This window comes from Lethenteron reissneri, chromosome 48 (assembly GCF_015708825.2).
Source record: "Lethenteron reissneri isolate LAM-NWPU_2019-01 chromosome 48, ASM1570882v1, whole genome shotgun sequence".
Classification (NCBI taxonomy): Eukaryota; Metazoa; Chordata; class Hyperoartia; order Petromyzontiformes; family Petromyzontidae; genus Lethenteron; species Lethenteron reissneri.
In genome coordinates, this window is record NC_083826.1 from 8,808,092 (window position 1) to 8,829,066 (window position 20,975).

Genomic DNA, 20,975 nt, shown 5'->3' on the forward strand with positions numbered 1-20,975 from the left:
TGTAACTCAAGAGAGTCGAAAATATCTGCTAACATCGGCAGGTAGGATGTAAACATCACAGCCAGTTATGACTTAAACTGGTTAATAACGTCCTTCCAATGATTGCTCAGTTTGTATTTATCTTCTTCTCGGTCGAAATGTGTTGGGTTTATATATCTGATGGCTTCATGAACCATCTTTGCTGAAAGCCAGTGGGTTTGCAGAGTACCTTCGTCTAGGAAAAATCATTTCGTGTGTGCCCACAGCGTGAAACAATGATCAGCCACGGCCGAGGTATTGGTCCTACGTGTTTCAGATCTGCCTTATGTTCACGAACACGGTCCGAAACATGTCGCTAAGTTTCCCCAATGTAACTACTGCCGCAGAACAGCGTAGTTGTAGAAAACGGGGTATTGATGTCAGGGATCACATCCTTCACAAAGTATTACACGAGGTGCACTTGGTACATGCAATTTCGTGTCCAGATTCAATACAATTTCGAGGAAATTACGTCTAATCTGTTTGGTTGAATCAGTAATAACCTGTATAATTCATTATATTCTCTCATGCCGACACAGTTGAGACTTGTTTAAACCAAGAATGAAAATGACACATGCATAGTATTCCTCTACTGGATTGAGATAATGTCAATTGTATTCATCCATTTCATATACAAGCTCTTTAAAAGAACAAGTGATGTAACAAAATCCTGTTTTAGCTTGAGCCACAAGTGGCCTTGAATTTCCCACCTCTCGATCCGAGGAGTATAATGACATATTCTGGTATATTCATTAAGGTCCACCAGATCTACCGTAAAACTTGACCGGTATCGTTTTATCGAATGGCTTTTCCAGACTGTCACTGGGTTTGAATTGAACCATGAGTGGTCGAATGTTTAGTATTTACCACCCAGATACTTTCATACTGTCTGATGTGATTTCCGTTATGTGCAATTCATCGGCTGAATCAGTGGGAGCTCCGTATTCTGACCGAACTGAAACTTCCTTTGAAGGGACATATTTGGTGGTCTCAGGTAATATGTATCCAGCTGTTGTGCCTGGTATTTGCTCGATTAACACATCTGGCATTAACGTCACCACTTTTATGTCTGCAAAAGATAAGTCATGTTGATTAGTTAATGCATACAATGATGGCATCAGAATTATATTCATGTAAATTTGTGTTGTTTATCTTTAGCATTGTAAAAGTAATAAAACAAATACCTGTTGTCACCAGCGCCATCAAAGGTTTGGAGGGCGTTTTCCGCCTGTAACCGATCAGCTTAATGGTGTATTCTGTATTTTCAGTCAAGTCTAGCAGATCTACCATGGAGACTTGACCGGGTAATCTTTTCTCCAATGGTTTCTCAGTACTGGCAGTAGGCGTGTACTGCACAATGAAATGGTCAAATACGTTCGGATCAACCACCCACGAGACCTTGACGCTATTGGGTGCAATTTCCGTTATGTGCAACTCATTGGCCGAAACAACGGGAACGCCTTCGGTCGACTCGATGGAAACTACACTTGGACGTAGCTGCGTGATGGAAGCGGGCAACTCGTATAAACCCGTTGTGCCAGATACTTCTTCCGGTAAAACCTTTGGAGGCAATGTAATCACCTTCTGTTTGCACTCTGTAGGAAATAAAAAAAAACTACATATATCAAGTGGTAAGGACAGGGAGGCAGTATGACACCGTGATTGTGGGCTCGCGGAGGTGATAACATTGACTGTGACGATGCCGACAATGATGGGATTGGCGTGAGGTGTCAAAACAGGGCGTAGCGACACGTGGCATGCGGGATGGTGGATGATGCCGAAAGCGGCGCCTCGGGACGGAACCGCCAACCGTTTGCTGGAATTTGACGGGAGAGGGCATCTGGCCTGGCTCAAGTGCCGTGGTGACGTCACCATCACTTAGTGGTCGAATGGCCTGGTATTGGTGGTGTATCGGTGGCCAAAGTGGAACAGCTGGACGTGACTTACCAAGTAGGATGTTAATGATGGTGTAATGAGGAGAAGGCGGGGGAGGGTGAGGCGAAATTAGGACATGGCCAAGAGACTCAGCCCTTGGATGTGTTCACGAATTATAATTTAAAAACATTCTCTATGTTTCGATTTAAAGCTTTCGTGACTGCATGGATTCATCTTCTTGGTTCTTTCGGTAAAGTCACGTAGAAGGGAAGTAATAAAATAATGAAAATAAAACATAATAAAAATATATATAATTCTCTCTTATTTTTATTATTTTATTACTTCCCTTCTACGTGACTTTACCGAAAGAACCAAGAAGATGAATTCTCTATGTTTATTTAGATTATTTGGCTGCTATAATATTTCCACGTCATAAGCCACTTCAGTGAGCAATGATTTGTGGCCAGGTCGCGTCTGACAAAGAAGATAATAATAATTGTTTTTAGTAATTTTCTTACATTTTCTATACAATACACTCATATCGTGTTTTGTAATGTTTGTTGCTGTAACTTCCTGAACCTGCCCCTACTGGATATCTGTGAAAAAGAGCTTATAGCTCGTCCGATTCCTGCAGTATAAAGATTCTGATTTTGAATTAGTGTCGTGTAGAATAACTTGTGTAGCTTGAGTGAAAGTCACGTGATTTTAGTTTGAGGTTTGTGCACTGAATGTCAAAGAGATTGTTTAGTGAATAGTGAAGGTTTGCAGCACAAAGTATCATGTGCGTTCGTAATTGGCACATGGTTCATGTGGCATTAGAATGTGTACATTGTAAACGTAGTGTAGTAGCTGTGTAACAACAGAATATGGGGATGTATGGTATTTACATTATTGTGTAGTGATATTATAAAGGTCTCACACAGAACTTGTGAGAGGTGTAGATTTTGCATAACGGTATTGTGATATTCCCTGGGTACTCTGGACAATGTCCTGCATCATGAGTGTCTATTGTCATGTATCATGTCTGGCCTTCGTTGTTTAACATGCGTGTGGGAGAGGGCTGGCGTGGGAATTGTTGATCTAGATAGAAAGGGAGCAACATGAAATGAGCTGAAGAAATGTCTTCCTGGTGGTGGCAATGAAAAGAGCTTCATGGCTCATCGGATTCCTCCAGTATAAATACAGATTTTGATTCTGACATGAGATGTGGGGGGGCAGAGTAGGAAATGAGTGAACCCAGTACATCCACAGCAATATGATAGATCGGCACACAACGCAACTACTTTTTGTATAAAGCTACGTATTTTTTACAATAAGCAACAATGGCAAATAGACGCGAAATATATATATTTAGATACCTGTTGTGACCCTCGCTGTAAGTGGGTTAGATTGCTTTCCTCGTCTGAAGCCGAGAAGTGCAACGACATATTCTGTGTTTTCTCTTAGATCCGTGAGTTCAACCGTAGATGCATGTCCAGGCAACGATTTGTCGACGGGCTTGTCACGAAGGTCAGCGGGATTGTATCGCACAATGAAACGAGTAAACACTCGGGGATCTACCACCCATGACACCCTCATGCTATCACAGGCAATGTCCGTAATGCGCATCTCCTCGGCTGCGTCAGTTGGCGCTCCAAAGGGTGACGGCACAAACATTTCGTGCACGGCCAGCTGAGTGGTGGTATCAAGAAATTGAGCAGTGACTGTTGTGCCAATAGTCGTTGCTTCAGGTAAGAGATCTGTCCCTGTAAGGTATGCAAGGGTAAAAGAGTGTTACACGTTTAACGTATTATTTTAAATATGGCACTGAGAATAAGTTAAACATTGATTGGGTCTTTCGGTAAAGTCACGCAGATAGGTTCAAAGAAAATAACATAAAACTACGACGTTTCGATCGCAACACAAGATGACGACCACTTGTGTTGTGATCGAAACGTCGTAGTTTTTTGTTATTTTCTTTGAACCTATCCACGTGACTTTACTGAAATACCCAAAGAATATGAATTCCTGCAGTCACGAAAGCTTTAAGTCAAGATTTATAAGTGAACTGTTCATGGAAAGTACATAGATAAAAATGTTGAAAAATTACCTGTTCTAACTTGTGCCACCAGTGGCTTAGAAGGCTTTCCTCGTCTGTAACCGACCAGCTCAACAATATACGTGGTATCTTCCTTCAAGTCTGTCAGGTCAATTGTGGAAACTTCGCCAGGCAATGTTTTTTCGAGTGGCGTCTCAGAACTGTCCGCGGGCTTGTAGCGCACGATGAACCGCTCAAAGACCTTTGGATCTACGACCCACGAAACCTTCATGCTGTATGGGGTAATATCTGTTATATGCAATTCATCGGCTGAATCTGTAGGCGACCCATATGGTGACTGTACTGAAACTTCCTTTTGGTGTGCACGTGTGGTGGCGTCAAGTAACCCAACTACTGTCGGTGTTGCAGATTCATCAACAACTGCAGGTGGAGGAGTTGATATGTATTTGGCCTCTGCAAAGTAAATGAAAACAAGTTTAAATGTTACTCTCTCCGTTACAATCCAATTGTATGGTATATTGTAGCAAGGTAACAAAAATGTTAAGATATTTTAACAATGTACCTGTTTTAACTTGAGCCACCAGTGGCTTGGAGGGCTTTCCTCGTCTGAAACCCAATGAGCTTAATGATATATTCAGTATCATCGCTCAAGTCTGTAAGATCAACTGTAGAAACTTTGCCAGGTAATGTTTTTTCGAGTGGTTTCTCAGAACTGTCAGCTGGCTTGTATTGCACAATGAAGCGCTCAAAGACTTTTGGATCTACCACCCACGACACCTTCATGCTCTCAGATGTGATGCTAGTTATGTGCAATTCAACTGCTGAATCAGTTGGAACCCCAAGTATTGATATCACTGAAACTTCTCTTGCCATCCACATCCCAGTGGTATAGAGTTCCTTATCAACGGGTGACTCTGTTGTGGTCTCAGCAATGGGTTTCAATTCTTTTTCTACCAAAAAACATTGAACGGTTAGTTTTCATCACTTATAGAACATTGACTTACCACGCATTCACTTTTCACGTTTAAATTAAATAATACTTGACAAATACGATTTTACAACAAAATGTACAAAACATGTTAGAAATAAATTATGTCTCGCCGTAACATATTTTTGGTGATGTTAATGTGTAGCCATGCCACTGTTTTATATTCGTACGAAGTTTTTTTGACAATAATTTTGAAGACAATTGTATTAATGGTGCAAAGGTGTGTGCGATAGGAATGAATTACCGAAAGTGGTTATGGAAAACGTGAAGCTTATCTGCAAGCAAATACTGCTGATACCTCCAGCAAAGATATACTGCCACGCAAGTCATGAAAGCAGAGAGATGGTGCAGCGATGGATGTTTTTTTTTCAGTTAATATTCCCTGAAAAGGAATGGAAAAAGATGTCAAGGTATTGTATATATATGCAAGCGTTAACCCTTGGAATGTTTCCTGTGAAGCAAATGGAAATGGCGTTAGTACAAATTTGCAGATGGGATGGAATATTCCAGCAAGGCCATTCATACCTGTGGTCACCCTGGCCTTCAGAGGCTTGTAAACCTTCCGTCCCCTCGACGCCACAAGAGAGATCTCATACTCTGTGTTTTCGCGGAGCTCTTTGAGGGCAATGGTTGTCACATTGCCGCGCACGGAATATTCCGAGGGCAGTTCGGTGCTTCCGTACGGTTTGTATTGCACGACAAAGTGGTTGTAGATGTCGGGCATGGTCGCCCACGAAACCGTCATGCTGTGCGGCTTGACGTCGTAAATCTGCAGCTCTTTCAGCGAATCAACTGGACTTGCAGTGGGAGTTATCACCGGCCTCTCTGGGAGATATTCTTTTGTATCCAAATCGGTTGTTTGGTACCCTTTGGTCAAATAGGACAAGTTTAGAGACGAGCGTCAGTATTTTCATTAAAAAAAACAATTAAACATTAATAATGTTTCAAAAATGGCCATTCCATCCATACAAATGTCGTTTTTTTTTCGATGAAATCATCCTCCGTTGAATGCACACTCAGCGAAACACCATTTCATCACATCATTTTCATGCAAGCTCGATCTCTTCTTCGTTTCCTTTACTTTGTATTCGTTGCTGTAGGTGCAAACTGACACGGTGCAGTGTGCCCACAAATAGCGTTTCCGAGCCACCGCAGTTGATGACATGTCCACTTTTGCTGAGTGGGCAGTCACAAACTCCCATCAACCATAATTTGTGTGTTCAGATGTGGAGAGTGGGACAGGTGGCACAGGCAATAGGGTTGTGTGTCGTACTGCATCGGTGCAGTGTGAGCTTTTATGGATGAGTGGTCACCACAACATTGTGATTGGGCATCTTACCATGCATTTGACGGTTTAAGAACACACATGCTACCACATTTTAGCCTTCCCTGCACTGCATTGTACGTCAGACAAATGTACACTCAACTGAGTTCGGTTAACTCTCTCTCAGACTTGGCAACACCTGCTAGGTAAACTATTTAAGAACGAGTATACTGCACGCTATAATAACAAAACGTTTGCAAGGCAAAAATCAATATCAAGAAGTATCGTGGTCAGTTCTGCCGATGCTACCAAAACTCAACATCTGATCCTTTTGTCAGAGCAGAGCTGCTGCACAGTTGACAACCGAACCTCTTTATAGAGACAGATTACCCCCCCCCCCCACCATCCCCCAAACAATCTAATAGTATCCACATTACCTGACGACAAACTTATCCTACATTCACTCGTCGATTTATTTCACTGACAGTCTAGCTCGATTGCAAGAATACTCTGTTAACTGGCCATTTTTTTAGACCAAACTTCACAGCAGGCCATTGACATTCAAGAGCCACAAACCCAGACGAATGTTATTTCCATAATTACATTGCCCGCACTTCCGGTCAGCACGGTTGGCTAGGCACGGTGCGAAAGAAGTTCTACGTACATATATTTTAGGCTGCGTCATCGGCACGCAAATCTCCGTAAAATTAATTGCAACAAAAAGAAAGAGAGAAATGCACCGTTTCAGGCACTGCATTCTTCAGTCCCCGAAGAAGCTCCCAGCACGTGGGAGCGAAACGAAAACGATGCACAACCCCGCTCAACAACACGTGGCACAAACCGAGCACGTCAACAACCGTTCAACGCGAGCGCCGCGTCCCGACCGCCGCTCACCGGTGACGAAGCTCTGGATCTGCTTGTCGCTCATCTGGGGGCCGCGAACGGAGTGCAGGGTGACGGTGTAATGCACGCCCGGGCGCAGGCCCTGCAGCGCGTGGTCCGTCACCGTGGGCTGCAGCGGCACCTCCGTCTTGCGAGCGCCTGGTCTGGTCGGGCCGTAGGTGAGCACGAGGCCGTCCACCAAGGCGGACGGAGAGGTCCAGGACAGCTGCGCCGTGGTGTCCTTCACGTCCTCCACCTTGAGATCCTTGGGGCTGTCGATCACTGGGGGAGGAAGGGGGAAGTGGGGGAGATGTATTTTAACGCGTTGTTTTCACCACCCATGGGAATCTGCCTTAACTGGCCCAGCAGCAGCCTAGTTCTGTATCAGAAGCGGTATCCAGAACCTGCATCAATGTCCTTACTCTTTATGAGCCATAGATGGGCTCAAGACTAAACTAAAATAGTTTTTTTACCAGGTAAAGCCGACTTAGCTATGTCGCTCTTTTTCACAAGCGACCTGGCCACAAATTGAAGCTCTACAAAGTGGCTTTTCACGTGGACATTTCTAGCAACCAAATATTTTAAATAATCTGTAACTCATGTTAGTTTGGCACGACGTCCCACGTCTCGCTCCACGTGCTTGGGGAGCTTGCGGCGACGAAAACAACTTCCTGAAAAATCCTGGGTCTGAACCTGCGTTTTTCGGCCACCGCCCACTAAAAAAAAAAATCCCAGCCCATGGGAACAAAACATGGGGCATCCGCGTCTTACAACACGCGGCGCAAAACGTGAAAGCACAACGAGAGCAACACCTCCAGGTGCGCTTACAGGTGCTGAAGAAGGACGTGGTGGGTTGACTCTTCTTGTTGTCCTTGATGGCCACCAGGGAGACGTCGTACTTGACGCCAGGCTCCAGACCGGTCTGCGTGTGGCTCGTCTCGGTGCTGCTCAGCGTCGACAGAAGTCCGTCTGGGGTGTCCTGAAATCACCATTAGGAGCGCGTCGCTAAGCTAGCAACGCGACGGGGGAAACGTGCGCGTTCAGTCGTGACGCGCCACGGCAATGCGTGATGAGTTGTGTGTGCGATATATATTTGTTTGAGTTAAAAACGGTCCCATGGTTGAGATGGAGTAGTCCCCGCTCCTGAACCTCATTTTGATCCTCTCTGAAAGCCTCACCGCCTCTTCTTCATCACCCATTCCCTCTTCCCTCCCTTTGCCCCTCCACTTCTTCTCCTCCCTCCCCTGTAGCCCTTCCGTGACCCCCAAGTAACCCTCTATTGGGGTCACTCATTCCTCAGCCCTTGCACACAACCTGCCACCTAAATCACTCCGTTATGTTACCGCTTCTTAAAAAAAACTACTGTATATTAAAAAGCTTATGCCAAGGGCGCTCTTTAAATAGGAAATAAGATAAGAGTACCATTGCCAAGAACATTTGGTATCCCTGCAGCATGTGTTTCGCAAGCCTGACTCTGCTGATGAGGCAAATAAAATGGAAACCGCTCCAGAGTTCACTCGCTAAAACAATATTGGTCGCGAAAGCCAATCGGCCGTTAGACTAAATCTTTATTTTACTTGTAAGTTTTATACACGTGATGGAATTCTCCTTGTAAGTGCTTTTCCGAATGAGCTATCATTGCAATGGTTGGTATAGTAGCCAACTGGACAGACAATTGGGCTTAAGAGGGTGGTGATTACAAAGTAACTGGTGGAAAGCCCGACGAAATCCGTTGATTCCCCCTACTTCCACACACACACACGCTGTTGCTCCACAGCAGCGCGTTAAGATTTTAAGACATCGCAGCAGTGCTGCTGCGGTGACCCACTTTACTTCAGTGACCCGGGTGCTGCTGCGGCAGAGGTCGCAAACGGGTTTTGATTCCTTACCCGTACCCGTACCCGGCCGCACCAGGGTCGCAATCGGGTACCCGTACTCTACACGGCTATCCGTACCCAGCCGTATTGGGTAGGGTACGGGTACCCGATTGCGACCTCTGGGATGAAGTCATGTTGCAGGCGCGGGTGGATTGATTCTAGGAACTTGAATTGTGAGAAGAGACAAGACGTTGGGAAATGAGTGACAAACGTTTACTCACCAGTGACTCACGGCCTACCGGTACCCGTACCCGGCCACACCAGGGTCACAAACGGGTACCTGTACCCGTACCCGGCCGTGTACGGGTAGCCGGGTATCGGGTAGGGTACGGGTATCGGGTACCCGATTGCGACCTCTGTGCTGCGGAGTCCACTTTCTGCCCCGCCTCTTCCCCCCTTCTCTCTCCTCCCCTGCAGCCGAGGCCTATATAACCTCGTGCCACGGCAAGTCTCTCGCCTACTTCAGCAGTTGTTTCTTGCTGTGGTTGTCTCACCTGATGACGATTGCTTGTGTTGCGATCGAAACGTCGTGATCTATTATTTTTCTACCTACGTGACTTTACCGAAAGAACCAAAGAGTATTTTAGGACATCATTGTCCGACTAGGCCGGTGAACAAATCACCCAGAATGCACTTGACCTCGTGACATCTGAGAAGCTAAGCAGGCTTTGAGCCTGGGCAGGGTGTTGCGATGGGCGACCACCAAGTACACCGGGCGGTGGTCGAAGCGCGCCTGTAATCCAGCACTGTGGAGGCTGAGGGTTGGTGGACCAGATAAAGGTTGCGAAACTTCCTCCCCGAGGGCATCGAGGAGGTGCCATACCCTGGTTCTGCCGCTCAGCAAGTGCGGACTAATATCACCTGTCCCTTCTGTTTGGGATAGAGTGTTTGCCCCCTTGCATGCATAGGTTTTCTCAAGGCGCTCCCTGGTTTCCATCCAGATGTAATAAATTTGTAGAGAACTGCAGTGCAATTGTTGGTAGCAAGCCTTCCAGCTCGTGTCTGTGGTTCCTCAGCGATTCTGAGATGCAATTTGCATGAATGGCGCATCCTTTTTTAATGGCGCATCCCTCTACTAATTCCCGTCCTCGTCCTTAAAACCTTAACCATTCTCCCCCTTCATAAATCTCGCCCCTCCCTTTTCCTACCATTATTGGATTGTACTATGTGCTCTGATGTCTATTCTTCCTGCCTTCTTCAGAAACCCCATCACTGACCAGCCTGGTGAATCATGGTCGAGTAACATCTTGGGCCCACAACGATATGGGGAGGCTCTCATCCAGCAGTGGATTGACAAAAGCTGATGATAATAATCGTGAATAAAGGATAATCCACTGATAGACACCCCACTAAAGTACGTAGGCAAGCGTGCTAAATCGTCGGTGTGCGTGGGTTGTACTGCTTGTTGTTCGGCAAGCTCCTTTCGATCCACGTGCTGGGCAGCTTCTGCGGTTCCTGAAGATGCCTCCGGCACACGGGGTGAAACGTCGGACGTCGTGCCCAACGAGCACGCCGACGCAAACGACAACACAACAGAGGGCTTGTGTATACAGCACGCAGCCACGGACACCAACGCAGCACGTCCTGAGGCAACCTTTGTCAGCCGAAACGGCACCCGTACTCGCCGTTCGACTCACCTCGGACGTGAACGTGATCTCCCAGCTCTCGACGGGGAAGGGTAGAGCTGCCCACCCCACCTGCACTGAAGACTCCGTGATGTAATTGAAGGACATTTCTTTGGGGCCGATGAAAGCTGAAAACGGAAAGACACAAGCGCTCACATTTAATCTCCACAAGGTCAGTGGGGGGGGGGGGGGGCGGTCGTGCGATGTGTCGCTTGTTGCGGAGCTCCGTGGTCTGAGCCACTTGGCCGACCCTGGTTAATACTGCGGGCGTATTGAATCGTAAAAAAAAATATGCGCGCCGTCTGCGTGACTATTGTTTAAAAAGGAAAAAAAAGGCCACTGCGTGCCAGCAGCGTCTCGGTCCACTTTTTGTGAAACCGGCGGTGAAGTACTCAGAACAGAGTAACATCCATAGCGGTCGTTGCCCCCCGAATGTGAAACTTAGCAGGGACCTTCTCTGAAAGAGGAGCCTTGAAAATTCGGTGAGGCTTTTCTTGGTAAATGAACGTTGATAATAATATGGTCGCATGGGGTGGAACGGTGGTGCAGCGGTTGGCAATCTGTGTCATGAAACCCGCAAGGCAAGTTCGATTCTCAGCCACGGCTAGCATCAGTGGCATGTGATATCTGAACTGTTCACCACAGTGCTTTGACTATCATGGTGAAGTATAGTCAAACAACCCATGTAACTGACATGGCATGAATTGTTAATCGGTTGTAAATTATTCAAAAAGCTTGCACATTTCTTTAGGTTGTAGGCTATGCATACTTATAAAAATATATTATTTATGCAGCGTTACGTTCATGTGATATTTTATTTTACTACATGTACGGTGTATACGTACAGCCCTTTTGTCATTCCACTGCTGGATGAGGGCCATCTTTGTATTACGAGGGTTAAGAGGATTGTTTGACCATGCTTCATGACGCCGATCAGTGGGGGTTGGTGAAGGCTGAGAGCCTAGATGCGGAAGCCAAGAAGTATAGTACAACAATGGATTCTACTCCCCAACCAATAGCCCCACTGCCATATGCATGGTGGAAGCCCATCCATGCACTGTCCAGGCGCGAAACCTGCTAAGATTCTGAGACCTAACGAGATCACGTGCAATGTAGGCTATTCACCAGAGGGTATGTAATATATATTACGTAGTATCAACTAATATGTTGCTCATATCACAGTATTTACAGGAAGTCATTACAGTTGTGAGAATCGAGTAGCAATGCTGACAATGCGTTAGCACCATAACTGAATGACAAAAAAAGTCTTAAAAGACAAATAATCCATGTGGAACTCTCGCTAAGCACTGCATTGTCACGTGACGGAGAACGGCCCATATAAGGAGATGTTATAGAACTATTTCTGAGATTCCCTCAAGTGACCACTTTCATCTACAAGAGAGATGCTGTACTTTCCCACGTGCCTTGCAGGATAAATATTTGTCTCACGGCAGTAAAACTGTCATTTTTTATTAAAATAACAACTCGCTACACGGGTGGATGAGACCCATGTCAAACCCAGGATCTCAGCAGTTAGGACTCATTGCTAGCGCAGAGGTACCAAGTGGCACATCGAATATTTCTCAACTTCATCTCTACAGCACAATTGACGATGTGCACCATGACACCCAAAACAGTGGTTGGGGGGGGGGGACCCCATCTCAACGGCACGGCAACGCAAACGCCGATGCACAAACACAAAAGCGGGGGTGGGGGGGGGGGGGCAGTCTCGCGGAGCTCACGCGTGCTGCAGTCCTCCCCGACGAAGCCTTTGTCGCAGACGCAGATGCCGTTGTCGCAGAAGCCGTGCCCGTTGCAGTCGTTGGGGCAGCTGAGCACGCTGCACTCGGGGCCGGTGAACCCCGGCTCGCACACGCACCTCCCGGCCACGCACTTCCCGTGGTCGCTGCAGTCGTTGGCACACGCTCCCCCCTCGCCACAGTCCTCGCCGCCATAGCCCCTCTGGCAGACGCACCGTCCGTTGACGCAGCGGCCGCGGTTGTTGCAGTTGTTGGGGCACCGCGACTCGCGGCAGTCCTCTCCCGAAAAGCCCCGGGCGCACAAGCACTTGCCGTCGACGCAGCGGCCCCTGCCGTTGCAGTCGTTGGGGCAGCCCGGCTGGGAGCAGTCGGCGCCCACGAAGCCCCGCTCGCAGACGCAGACGCCGTTGACGCACACGCCGCGGTTGCTGCAGTCGTTGAGGCAGGTGGCCTGCCCGCAGTCGGGACCGCCGAAGCCCTCCTCGCAGTCGCAGACGCCGTCCACGCAGGTGCCGCGCCCGCCGCAGTCGCTGGGGCACGCCGGCTGGGAGCACGTCTTGCCCGTCCAGCCCTTGTCGCAGACGCAGCCGCACGACTCGGTGCTGAAGGTGCCGTGCCCGTTGCAGGGCGACGCGATGTCTGTGCCACCTGCAAAAGAGGGTGGGCACCGCCGGTGGATGTTGGGTCGAGTGAACGGAGAGTCGGAGACTGGCGTAGGGGTTGGTGTAGAAGCAAACTATGCAACTGTTGCCGTTGCAATGGACGCTGTTTTATAACAGTTAAAAAATATACGGCAGTTGGCGAATGTTTTGGTAAAATGACCTTCTGCTGCTCACTGTGGAAAAGGGTCATGGAACTTGTGATATATATTTGCAGGAAAAAGGCAAAATGTCACGCAATTATCCCTTTCATGAGTAACTGAAATCGCAAATATTTGGTCAAAGGTTTCGTGCAGACATTTTAAAACCTAAAACTCTATGAACATCTACTTGAGTGTGGTATTCATTGGCCTAAGTAGCCAACAATTTCAGTGGAAACTACGTGGCGCTAATGTTGAATAAAACAGGCCAAAAAAGTAAAAAAAACTACTAGTTTACAAAAATTACGAATATGCATTAGATTGTTTCGTCACGCTCTAGACAATGCTAATTATGAAGGCAACAAAATGTAGAATCACCCTTTGCCGAAAGGAGTATATGTTTAAGGTTTTTTCCCTTTTCACAGGCTTTAAACCACATTCCAGCCCTGCGGTTTCAAATTTACATGAATGTGTTTTGGCGAAAATTTCTCCGGTTACTTCAATAACTTTTTCGTGAAGGTGAAATAGGATGGGGGGTGGGCGATGATGCCAGGCACATGGTGACAACGAATCCCAGGGCAGTCCACGGAGTCGGGTAGCGGTGGTGGGGGGAGGTCGTCTAATTTAACTTTTAAAACTATAAACTCAACTATTTTTTTTTTTTCCAGGTAAGGCTCGCTGAGCTATGTCGCTCTTTTTCATAAGCGACCTGGCCACAAATGATAGCTCAATGAAGCGGCCTTGTCGCATGTGGAAAATTTATAGCAGCCAAATACTCCACAGGCATATTGATTTGAAAATGTGGAGGGGAAAAACCGGAGGACCCAGAGGAAAAATGCATGCGACCACAGGGAGAGAGACATGCAAACTCCATGTATACAGGCGTGAGGGTCAAGATCGAACCCGTGACCTCGTGTATACCAGGCGGGGTAGTTAACATCTCGCCACCGCGAGATTTTAACTGTATTGTTGATCTGCCCCATTGAAATTGGACAACACATGACGGACCTACGGCTCCGGGCGCTGCCCCGCAGCACGCGGCAGAGGAGCACTGCTGGCGCAGCGACGAGATCTCCTGCTCCATGAGCTCCACGCGCCGCACGAGCTCCCGCAGGTCGGGAAGCCCCTCCGTGCTGCACCCGCACGCCCGCTTGGGGATGCTGATGCGGTGCGTGAACACCACCTGGCCGCCCGTCTCGTGCGTCTTCTGCGTGAAGGTGCCCAGGTCTGACTCGCCGCCGCCGATGTCGCCGTCGCCGCTACCGCTGCCGACCACAGACCTGGAGTCGAAGCCAGCGCCGTCGGGGGGGCCAGCGTCCAGGTCGACAGCACACAGCGATCCCGGCGGGACATTGATGTTGTACACGTGGTGGAAGACGATGGGCTGCAGCTGCTGCTCGTCCGAGCCGCCGCCCAACGTCAGGTTGCGGTGCGGCAAGTCGTGTGGGGCAGCGCCGACGCTGCCCGGCTCGTGCCGGTGCGTCTCCACCGTCAGGCTGGCGGCCGACGTGCTGGCTGCAAGTGCCAGCAAAACGATGGCGGCCAGCAGCGATGGAGTCTTTGGAAGGAGGGCCATGGCGCCGGCCGAGCTGGTCGCTCGACGGCGCATGGAGGGGGGGCGGGTGAGGAGGTGCGGTGGTGACGGTAAGCCTGGCAAGGAGTTGCACTGGAGTCTCGTGCGGTTCTTCTTATCTGATGTGTCGAAATGAAGAAGAATCGTACTGAGCCTGCGAATGAAATGACATCAGCAAAATTACTATGAATGCCGCTCTTGCGTTTAGCCCACAAAAAAGGTTCGAGGTTCCCTCTAGCCGAGCCACTTTTCTAGATTTTCGAAATCTCGAAAATGATGGGGAAAGTGCAGCCCTGCAATTGTTTGCTCTGAGCGCTGCTGGAAATAGGGCTTCCACCAGCGGGAGCTCTAGAGAGATTATCTCGAAGGTATTTAGCTTTCCATACTGGTCATACGCCTTGGAATTGGTGGGACTACCCGCACTTTACCCCACCACACGTAATCTGCCAATAGACAAACTGGGGTGCACATATTTTTACTGCTCGGTGAATAGAGGTGGTGTGGGGGGGATTTAAGAAAGTGGTACCATTACTGCTGTGCTGGGAGGCCAAACCAGCATCCTCTGGAAAACAAATGTCTGTTATATTCAAATGATATTAAATTGGATTTGAAAATATGGCAGTGTACAGATTTTTTTTTACTTGCCACACACAAATGCGAGTGAGACACTTGTCGCAAATACATTCCTGAGTTTCCCCGCATTCTCAAATAACTTTGTAACAATTTCAATAAAAAAACCACGTGATTCCAATGCAGTCACATTTCAGGGCTAAGCTATGACAACAACAAAATAACACCAGCATATTATATAAATGTTTAACATGAGGTATACTGGTGCCTCTGGGACCAGTCCTCAAGCCGCCACTACTAAGAGCTTAGGACCAATTCCAGCCTTCGACCATCCATGAATAAACTGGGTTTTGAAGTGTTGTGAGTTGATCATCTTAGCCCACTCACCAATGACCATCACGTTAAATTCAGCTCTGAGATGAAACTAAATATAAATTGTCTTGACTGCCATGTGACAATTTGCTCGAGAGTCGGGAGTGCGGGAAGATGATAGCAAATCTCTCATGAAGAGATCTCAGATGTGGTGGCCTCTGCTTCGGATGACCATTCCCTAACACTCAGGGTTCTTCTGTCGCAGTGAGTGGCGTTGATACATTCATGTCGAGGCGAGTGAGTGAGCCAGTGGACGGCCTGGTTGACAGTGACTTATCGAAGCGGGCTGCTGTAGTTGGTGTTACCATGTGGTCCGTGGTGCGAGACGTACAGGGTGGTGTGTCGCTCAGCGAGAGTTTCAAATGGGACACGATGTCTCATGCAATAACGGCAAACGCACAAATGGAATATAACTGGGAAAAAAAGTATTCGCGCGATCTCAGATGCCAGCATTTCAGGTGCCACGATAAATACAACAGACGCATTTGTGTCTCCAACACAAACAAATACAAAATGATGTTTGCTCTTATGCCACGTTCCCACCACGTTATGACATTCAGCGCGAGAGCTGAGAAATCGCACGGAGTGTACACACTCCGCTTAAAATGTACTACTGCTGAAATGAACAATACGGGGTGGAACGCTCTCTTTTGAGTTGTACATCTGTACGTATTTTATCCACAGTTCCCACGCACGCACGAAACAAAGATCCCCCATATGACCTTCACAGACTGTTCGGGCAACTGCTGTGAGCGAGCACCACGCGCGCGCACACACACGTGCTGGAAAACCAACCACCGCATTGCGAGATCCCACGTGGCATGCACGTGCAAAGTTACTGCTTTCACTTCTAGGCGCTTCGAATAGTTTGTTGAATACGTTAAATCAGGGGTCGGGAACCTTTTTGACTGGGAGAGCCATAAAAGCCAAATATTTCTAAATATATTTCATTGAGAGCCATATAGTATTTTTAACGTTTAATAAATTAAATATGTCTTACTTTTAATGCGACTTCTGGTGCTGCATGGTTTTGCTGATGGCCTTGTAGTCTGGTTCATACGTGGTGAGGTTGAGCTTCATGCAGGCGTGACCCGTGAAATTTATCTTCAAAACTAATTTCTGTTTACTTTAAAATGACACAGTATTATTAAGCAATATCACAAGTATTTTAAAATCAGTTCCAAACTGATTTTTTGTTTTTTCATTATTATTATTTTTTTCAACTCAAAATTGTCTGGGAGCCATATGCCGTCACTGGAAGAGCCATATATGACTCGCGAGCCATAGGTTCCCGACTGCTGCGTTAAATGAACGGCAATAAATCATTGTCACTCTGGTCCCTCCGTGATACGCACGTTCTCCTACCCTCCCACGTCGTACTAGGCACCAACACCACAGTGATCTGTCGATTGAAATCGATTATTGTGCTCGCGATGCATCGAGTGAGAACCGATTAATTATAATTCGTGAAAATCATTATGCGATTATGTTAAACTAAACTTGTTTTTACCGGGTAAGGCCCACTGAGCTGTATCACTCTCGTTTAGAAGCCACCTGGCCACAAATGATAGCTCACAACTAAGTGGCTTGTCACGTGTCAATTTATAGCAGCCAAACACTCTAAACGCATGTTTATTCTAAATGTGGAGGAAAAAATCGGAAGCCCTGGAGAAAAGTCCACGCGTCCATGGGGAGAGAGACATTCAAACTCCAAATATACAGCAGGCGTCAGGGTCTGTGGATTTAACTCACGACCTCCTGTATACCGAGTGAGGTAGTTAACATCTCGCCACGTGGGTACAACGATACTAACGATGCGCTGCAAGTGATATGCTAACAGTCGTTAAATAATGCAATTTATTGACTCAGAAAAGCCTCGCAGAATCTCAATGCTTTTTTTTCCACAAGAGTATCGCATCGGGGTTGCTTGGCCAATTAGAATTGGTGAGGGAATGGAGTAACCAGGGGTAAACCCCTGGCATGCATACCGCACAAACAGATTCAACACACAGGCAAACCAAAGATATTAAGTCATAATGTAGACTCCAATAATAATATTAATTAAAACAGCTACATCTCAGAATCGAAACGGTTGGTTCTAACTGGACCTTGCTTTCATGGCCGACATGCATAACAGGTGTTATAGGCCACATGGTTAGTAACACAGGGCGGTGCAGGAAAACACTGGTCAACAAAAAATAATTCTGGCCTGGACTTTTGCAGCTGTTTTAGACTAATTTCAGGGTGCTGATTCCAAATATGATCTCAGATTTGCTCTATCACATTATTTTTATGCTATCGGTATACCCCATTTTCATTGATTTTACCAGAAATTAACTCTGTCACTTATGATTGCAAGTTGTTGCGAGTCAGTGACTGCTTTAGTGTTAAAATATGGTGCTGTATTTTTATGATAGTGTGTTTATAATATCATTTTATGTGGATATCCACATTTATTTAATATTTTTATCTTCTGCAGTTTTTATTGAAAATGCAATATTTGATATCTCAAAAACCTGATGTGATAGACAAAAACTGATGCCAGATTTGGAATCAGCACCGCAAAATCACCTTAAAACCGTTGGAATACCTTATGCCAGAAAAAGTGTGTTGCCCAGTGAAATCCATCACGCACTTCTGTGGTCTCCCACAGCTATGCTCCTCGTCATCACCCCGGGGATCCCTCATCAGTGCGAGCGGGTCGACAAAATGCCGTGAGCCTATGGAAGTGGACCGAGTCCATCGCCGAACAGCACCGCCAGGCATCGGCAGTCACTCGCACAAACAACCTTCCCTAGCTACCGGGGGTTCCAAGGAAATTATGGGCGTCTTCAGGGTGATGTCATGTTTTGTGGGATCAATGCTCTTGCCCCTACGCCCGCCAGCCTGCCCGCCCGCTTGCCTGCCCATCAGTGTGAGGTTTACATTCCTTCGAGCACTCGTTCAGTAATATTTTCCGTAACGCAACGCACGCTTAATGCGCACGCTGGCGTGGCCTCTCGCATCTGCATAGAGACAGATTAGCCAAACAAACTTTTATGTGTGTGTCTGGAGGGGGGGGGGGGGGATTGGATATAATCCCAAATTTCTTCTCTGTTCATGTTTAAATGCCTTTATATATAATGTTTAGGCATGACATCATGCCCTATTAGTTATTTCCAATACAATTTTCTTTTGAGATTTTTTTTGCTGTTGTTTGACCTTTACATGCTGCTTTGGCGTCACGGTCGGCAACACCACCGCAACTTACGATCCAGCGGTTCGCAAGTGCGATTCGATCTCCTCGCATGGCAGTTTAAGCAATGTGGCACGTATTGTTTAAAATATATATCTCCAGATCTCACTACAAGGCAGTTTAAAGAGCTGCACCTTAGTTCGTTAATTAATTGGCATGTCAAGTGTCATGGGGTAAAGTGTGGGTGCTTAGACCTCTAATAATAACGATACTTTCATTTTATTTCACGCCATTCATGCCAACAGCATCCCACAACGCTGTGCATTGATTTTATATATGAGGACCAAATCCCATACAACATGGTTGGCTACGCACGGCGCGAAAGAAGCCCAACACACACACACGTACATACCAAGCGAACGAAAACTTTACGACTACCCAGCAAAATAGAAAATGAATAAACAAATTAAGAGTTGGCACCAAAACAAAAATTACAAACAATAACAAAAGGTTATCACAGCCCCTTGCCAGACATCTGGCCGGCATGGAAGAGTAGGCCAAATACCCTTTAGAGCACCCTCTAGTTAGAGGGAGGGGTTTCTATCAGCAACGGCGTGATCAAGCAATTTGAAGGCGGCACACCCTTTACATTTCCCCCCATTATTCAACATCCCTTCAGGTTACCGGCAATTCACGTGTCCACTCCTGCACCACGTGGCAACGTTCTCCGAGCGCGTTGCTGGGCCGGCGAATTCGAACGCGGCGCGAGAACTCGCGTATTTTGTCGCACGGAACCCCAATATTTTTTGTCAAGCGCAACACGCCCGGGGCGCGCACAACGGCAACGGGTGTCAGGCGTCAACGTCAAACGGCACGATGACGCCGATGACTTACGAAAACCGCGCGCGCTTTCAAATGACACCTCAAGCATTGACATTGAGGTTTACTTGACAGGAGGCATACAATAAACGTGCGCTAAGAGCATTTGGCTGATCTTCTTGTTGGTTCTTTCGGTAAAGTCACGTAGAAGGGAAATAATACAATAATAAAAATAAAACAATAAAATACAAATCTCACGACGTTTCGGTCACAACGCAAGCAGCCGTCCTCAGGCGAAGAACAGGTCTGTCGGAAAGACAGCGTCTGAATGAACACCACCAAGCTTGGCAGCGTATATTTAAGCTTTAAATCGAAATTTAAGCATTTGGCTGCTATACATTTCCACGTGATGATAAGGCCACTTCGTTGAGCCATCCTTTGTGACCAGGTCGCTTCTGAAAAATAGCTATGTAGCTAAGTGGGACCTTACCTTGTAAATAAAAAAAACATAGTTTCGTTTTAGTTTACATAGAGATAATCTGCGTATCGCATGCCCGGTGAGTTGCTTTAGCGCTGAGAGTTAGTGGGGGAGGAGGTAGAATGAGAGGGGGGGAGGGTCAAATAGCAAGGGAGAAAAAAGACCACACCACGTTAACTCCTAAAAGGAAGTTATTGCTCCTGCACATTTATCCAAGCTGATTTATTCACCGGCAACACTTTGCCACCGGTGGCAATCATTCACCCGCCTGGCAAGTGATCCTATTCCTGGCGGCGTAGGCGAGACCACCAGAAGCACAGCGGGTGGGCGGGGGGGGGAGGCGTTTCTCCACGGACGTTTTTAACGCAGCTATCGTTTCCCCCCCACACACCCCGCCGCCACTGGGCAGTGGCAGTTCCCAACGCAGCGGGGTCAGACGAGCAGCTCACTGGGAGCGTCTTCTTGTGACGAGCGTACAAGCCCAGGAAAGTTGCCACTTTAATTAAGCAAGCGAACAAACGGAGCACTCGTGCCGCCAGGACCTGAGCTACTCCCCCCTCCCCCTCCCTCTGTTTGTTTGGGAAACATTTTAAAGGTCGATTCATAATAGATTGATTATTTTCTTGGTTCTTTCGGTAAAGTCAGGTAGAGGGGAAATAAAAAAATAAAGTAATGTAATATAAAAAAAATATAACATTATTAATTTTATTATGCTTTATTTTATTATTATTTTATTATGTCCCTTCTACGTGACTTTACCGAAAGAACCAAGAAGATGAATCCCTGCAGTCACGAAAGCTTTAAATCGAAATATTGATTATTGTTTCGGCCGCCACGTGACGGTCCACTCGGATTTGTGCTG

The 20,975-nt window shown here is 47.0% G+C and overlaps 2 protein-coding genes across 3 annotated transcripts in view; both read right to left on the reverse strand.

Moving 5' to 3' along the window:
* Positions 1–4,202, reverse strand: part of LOC133354716 (putative tenascin-XA) — a 12,195-nt gene extending 7,993 nt beyond the window's left edge. The window contains exons 1-4 of the mRNA XM_061571769.1: positions 3,983–4,202; positions 3,252–3,638; positions 1,203–1,613; positions 897–1,087 (exon numbers count right to left, since the gene is read on the reverse strand). Coding sequence (XP_061427753.1) covers positions 897–1,087; positions 1,203–1,613; positions 3,252–3,638; positions 3,983–4,202 — 1,209 coding nt within the window. The remainder of the gene's footprint in view (positions 1–896; positions 1,088–1,202; positions 1,614–3,251; positions 3,639–3,982) is intronic.
* A 603-nt stretch (positions 4,203–4,805) lies between these two features.
* On the reverse strand, positions 4,806–15,300 carry LOC133354682 (tenascin-like). 2 transcript variants are annotated; one of them, XM_061571733.1, is made up of 7 exons: positions 14,135–15,300; positions 12,310–12,975; positions 10,580–10,695; positions 7,894–8,044; positions 7,078–7,347; positions 5,445–5,786; positions 5,255–5,301 (listed from the first exon to the last, which is right to left on the reverse strand). In XM_061571733.1, the coding sequence occupies exons 1-7, from the start codon at positions 14,733–14,735 to the stop codon at positions 5,288–5,290; spliced, it is 2,160 nt and encodes a 719-aa protein (XP_061427717.1). In that variant the 5' UTR covers positions 14,736–15,300; the 3' UTR covers positions 5,255–5,287. The 2 variants fall into 2 exon arrangements, with proteins under 2 accessions (XP_061427716.1, XP_061427717.1); XM_061571732.1 differs by having other exon boundaries at positions 4,806–5,786.
* Positions 15,301–20,975: the final 5,675 nt, after the last annotated feature.

Bases quoted from the DNA above. Each gene is read 5' to 3' on its own strand.
- LOC133354682 (XM_061571732.1), bottom strand. From the start codon at position 14,735: ATGCGCCGTCGAGCGACCAGCTCGGCCGGCGCCATGGCCCTCCTTCCA. The intron at 10,696-12,309 runs GTGAGCTCCGCG...TTCCGTTTTCAG, and splicing joins CGGGGAGGACTGCAGCACGC to CTTTCATCGGCCCCAAAGAA. The intron at 7,348-7,893 runs GTAAGCGCACCT...TTCCTCCCCCAG, and splicing joins CACGTCCTTCTTCAGCACCT to TGATCGACAGCCCCAAGGAT.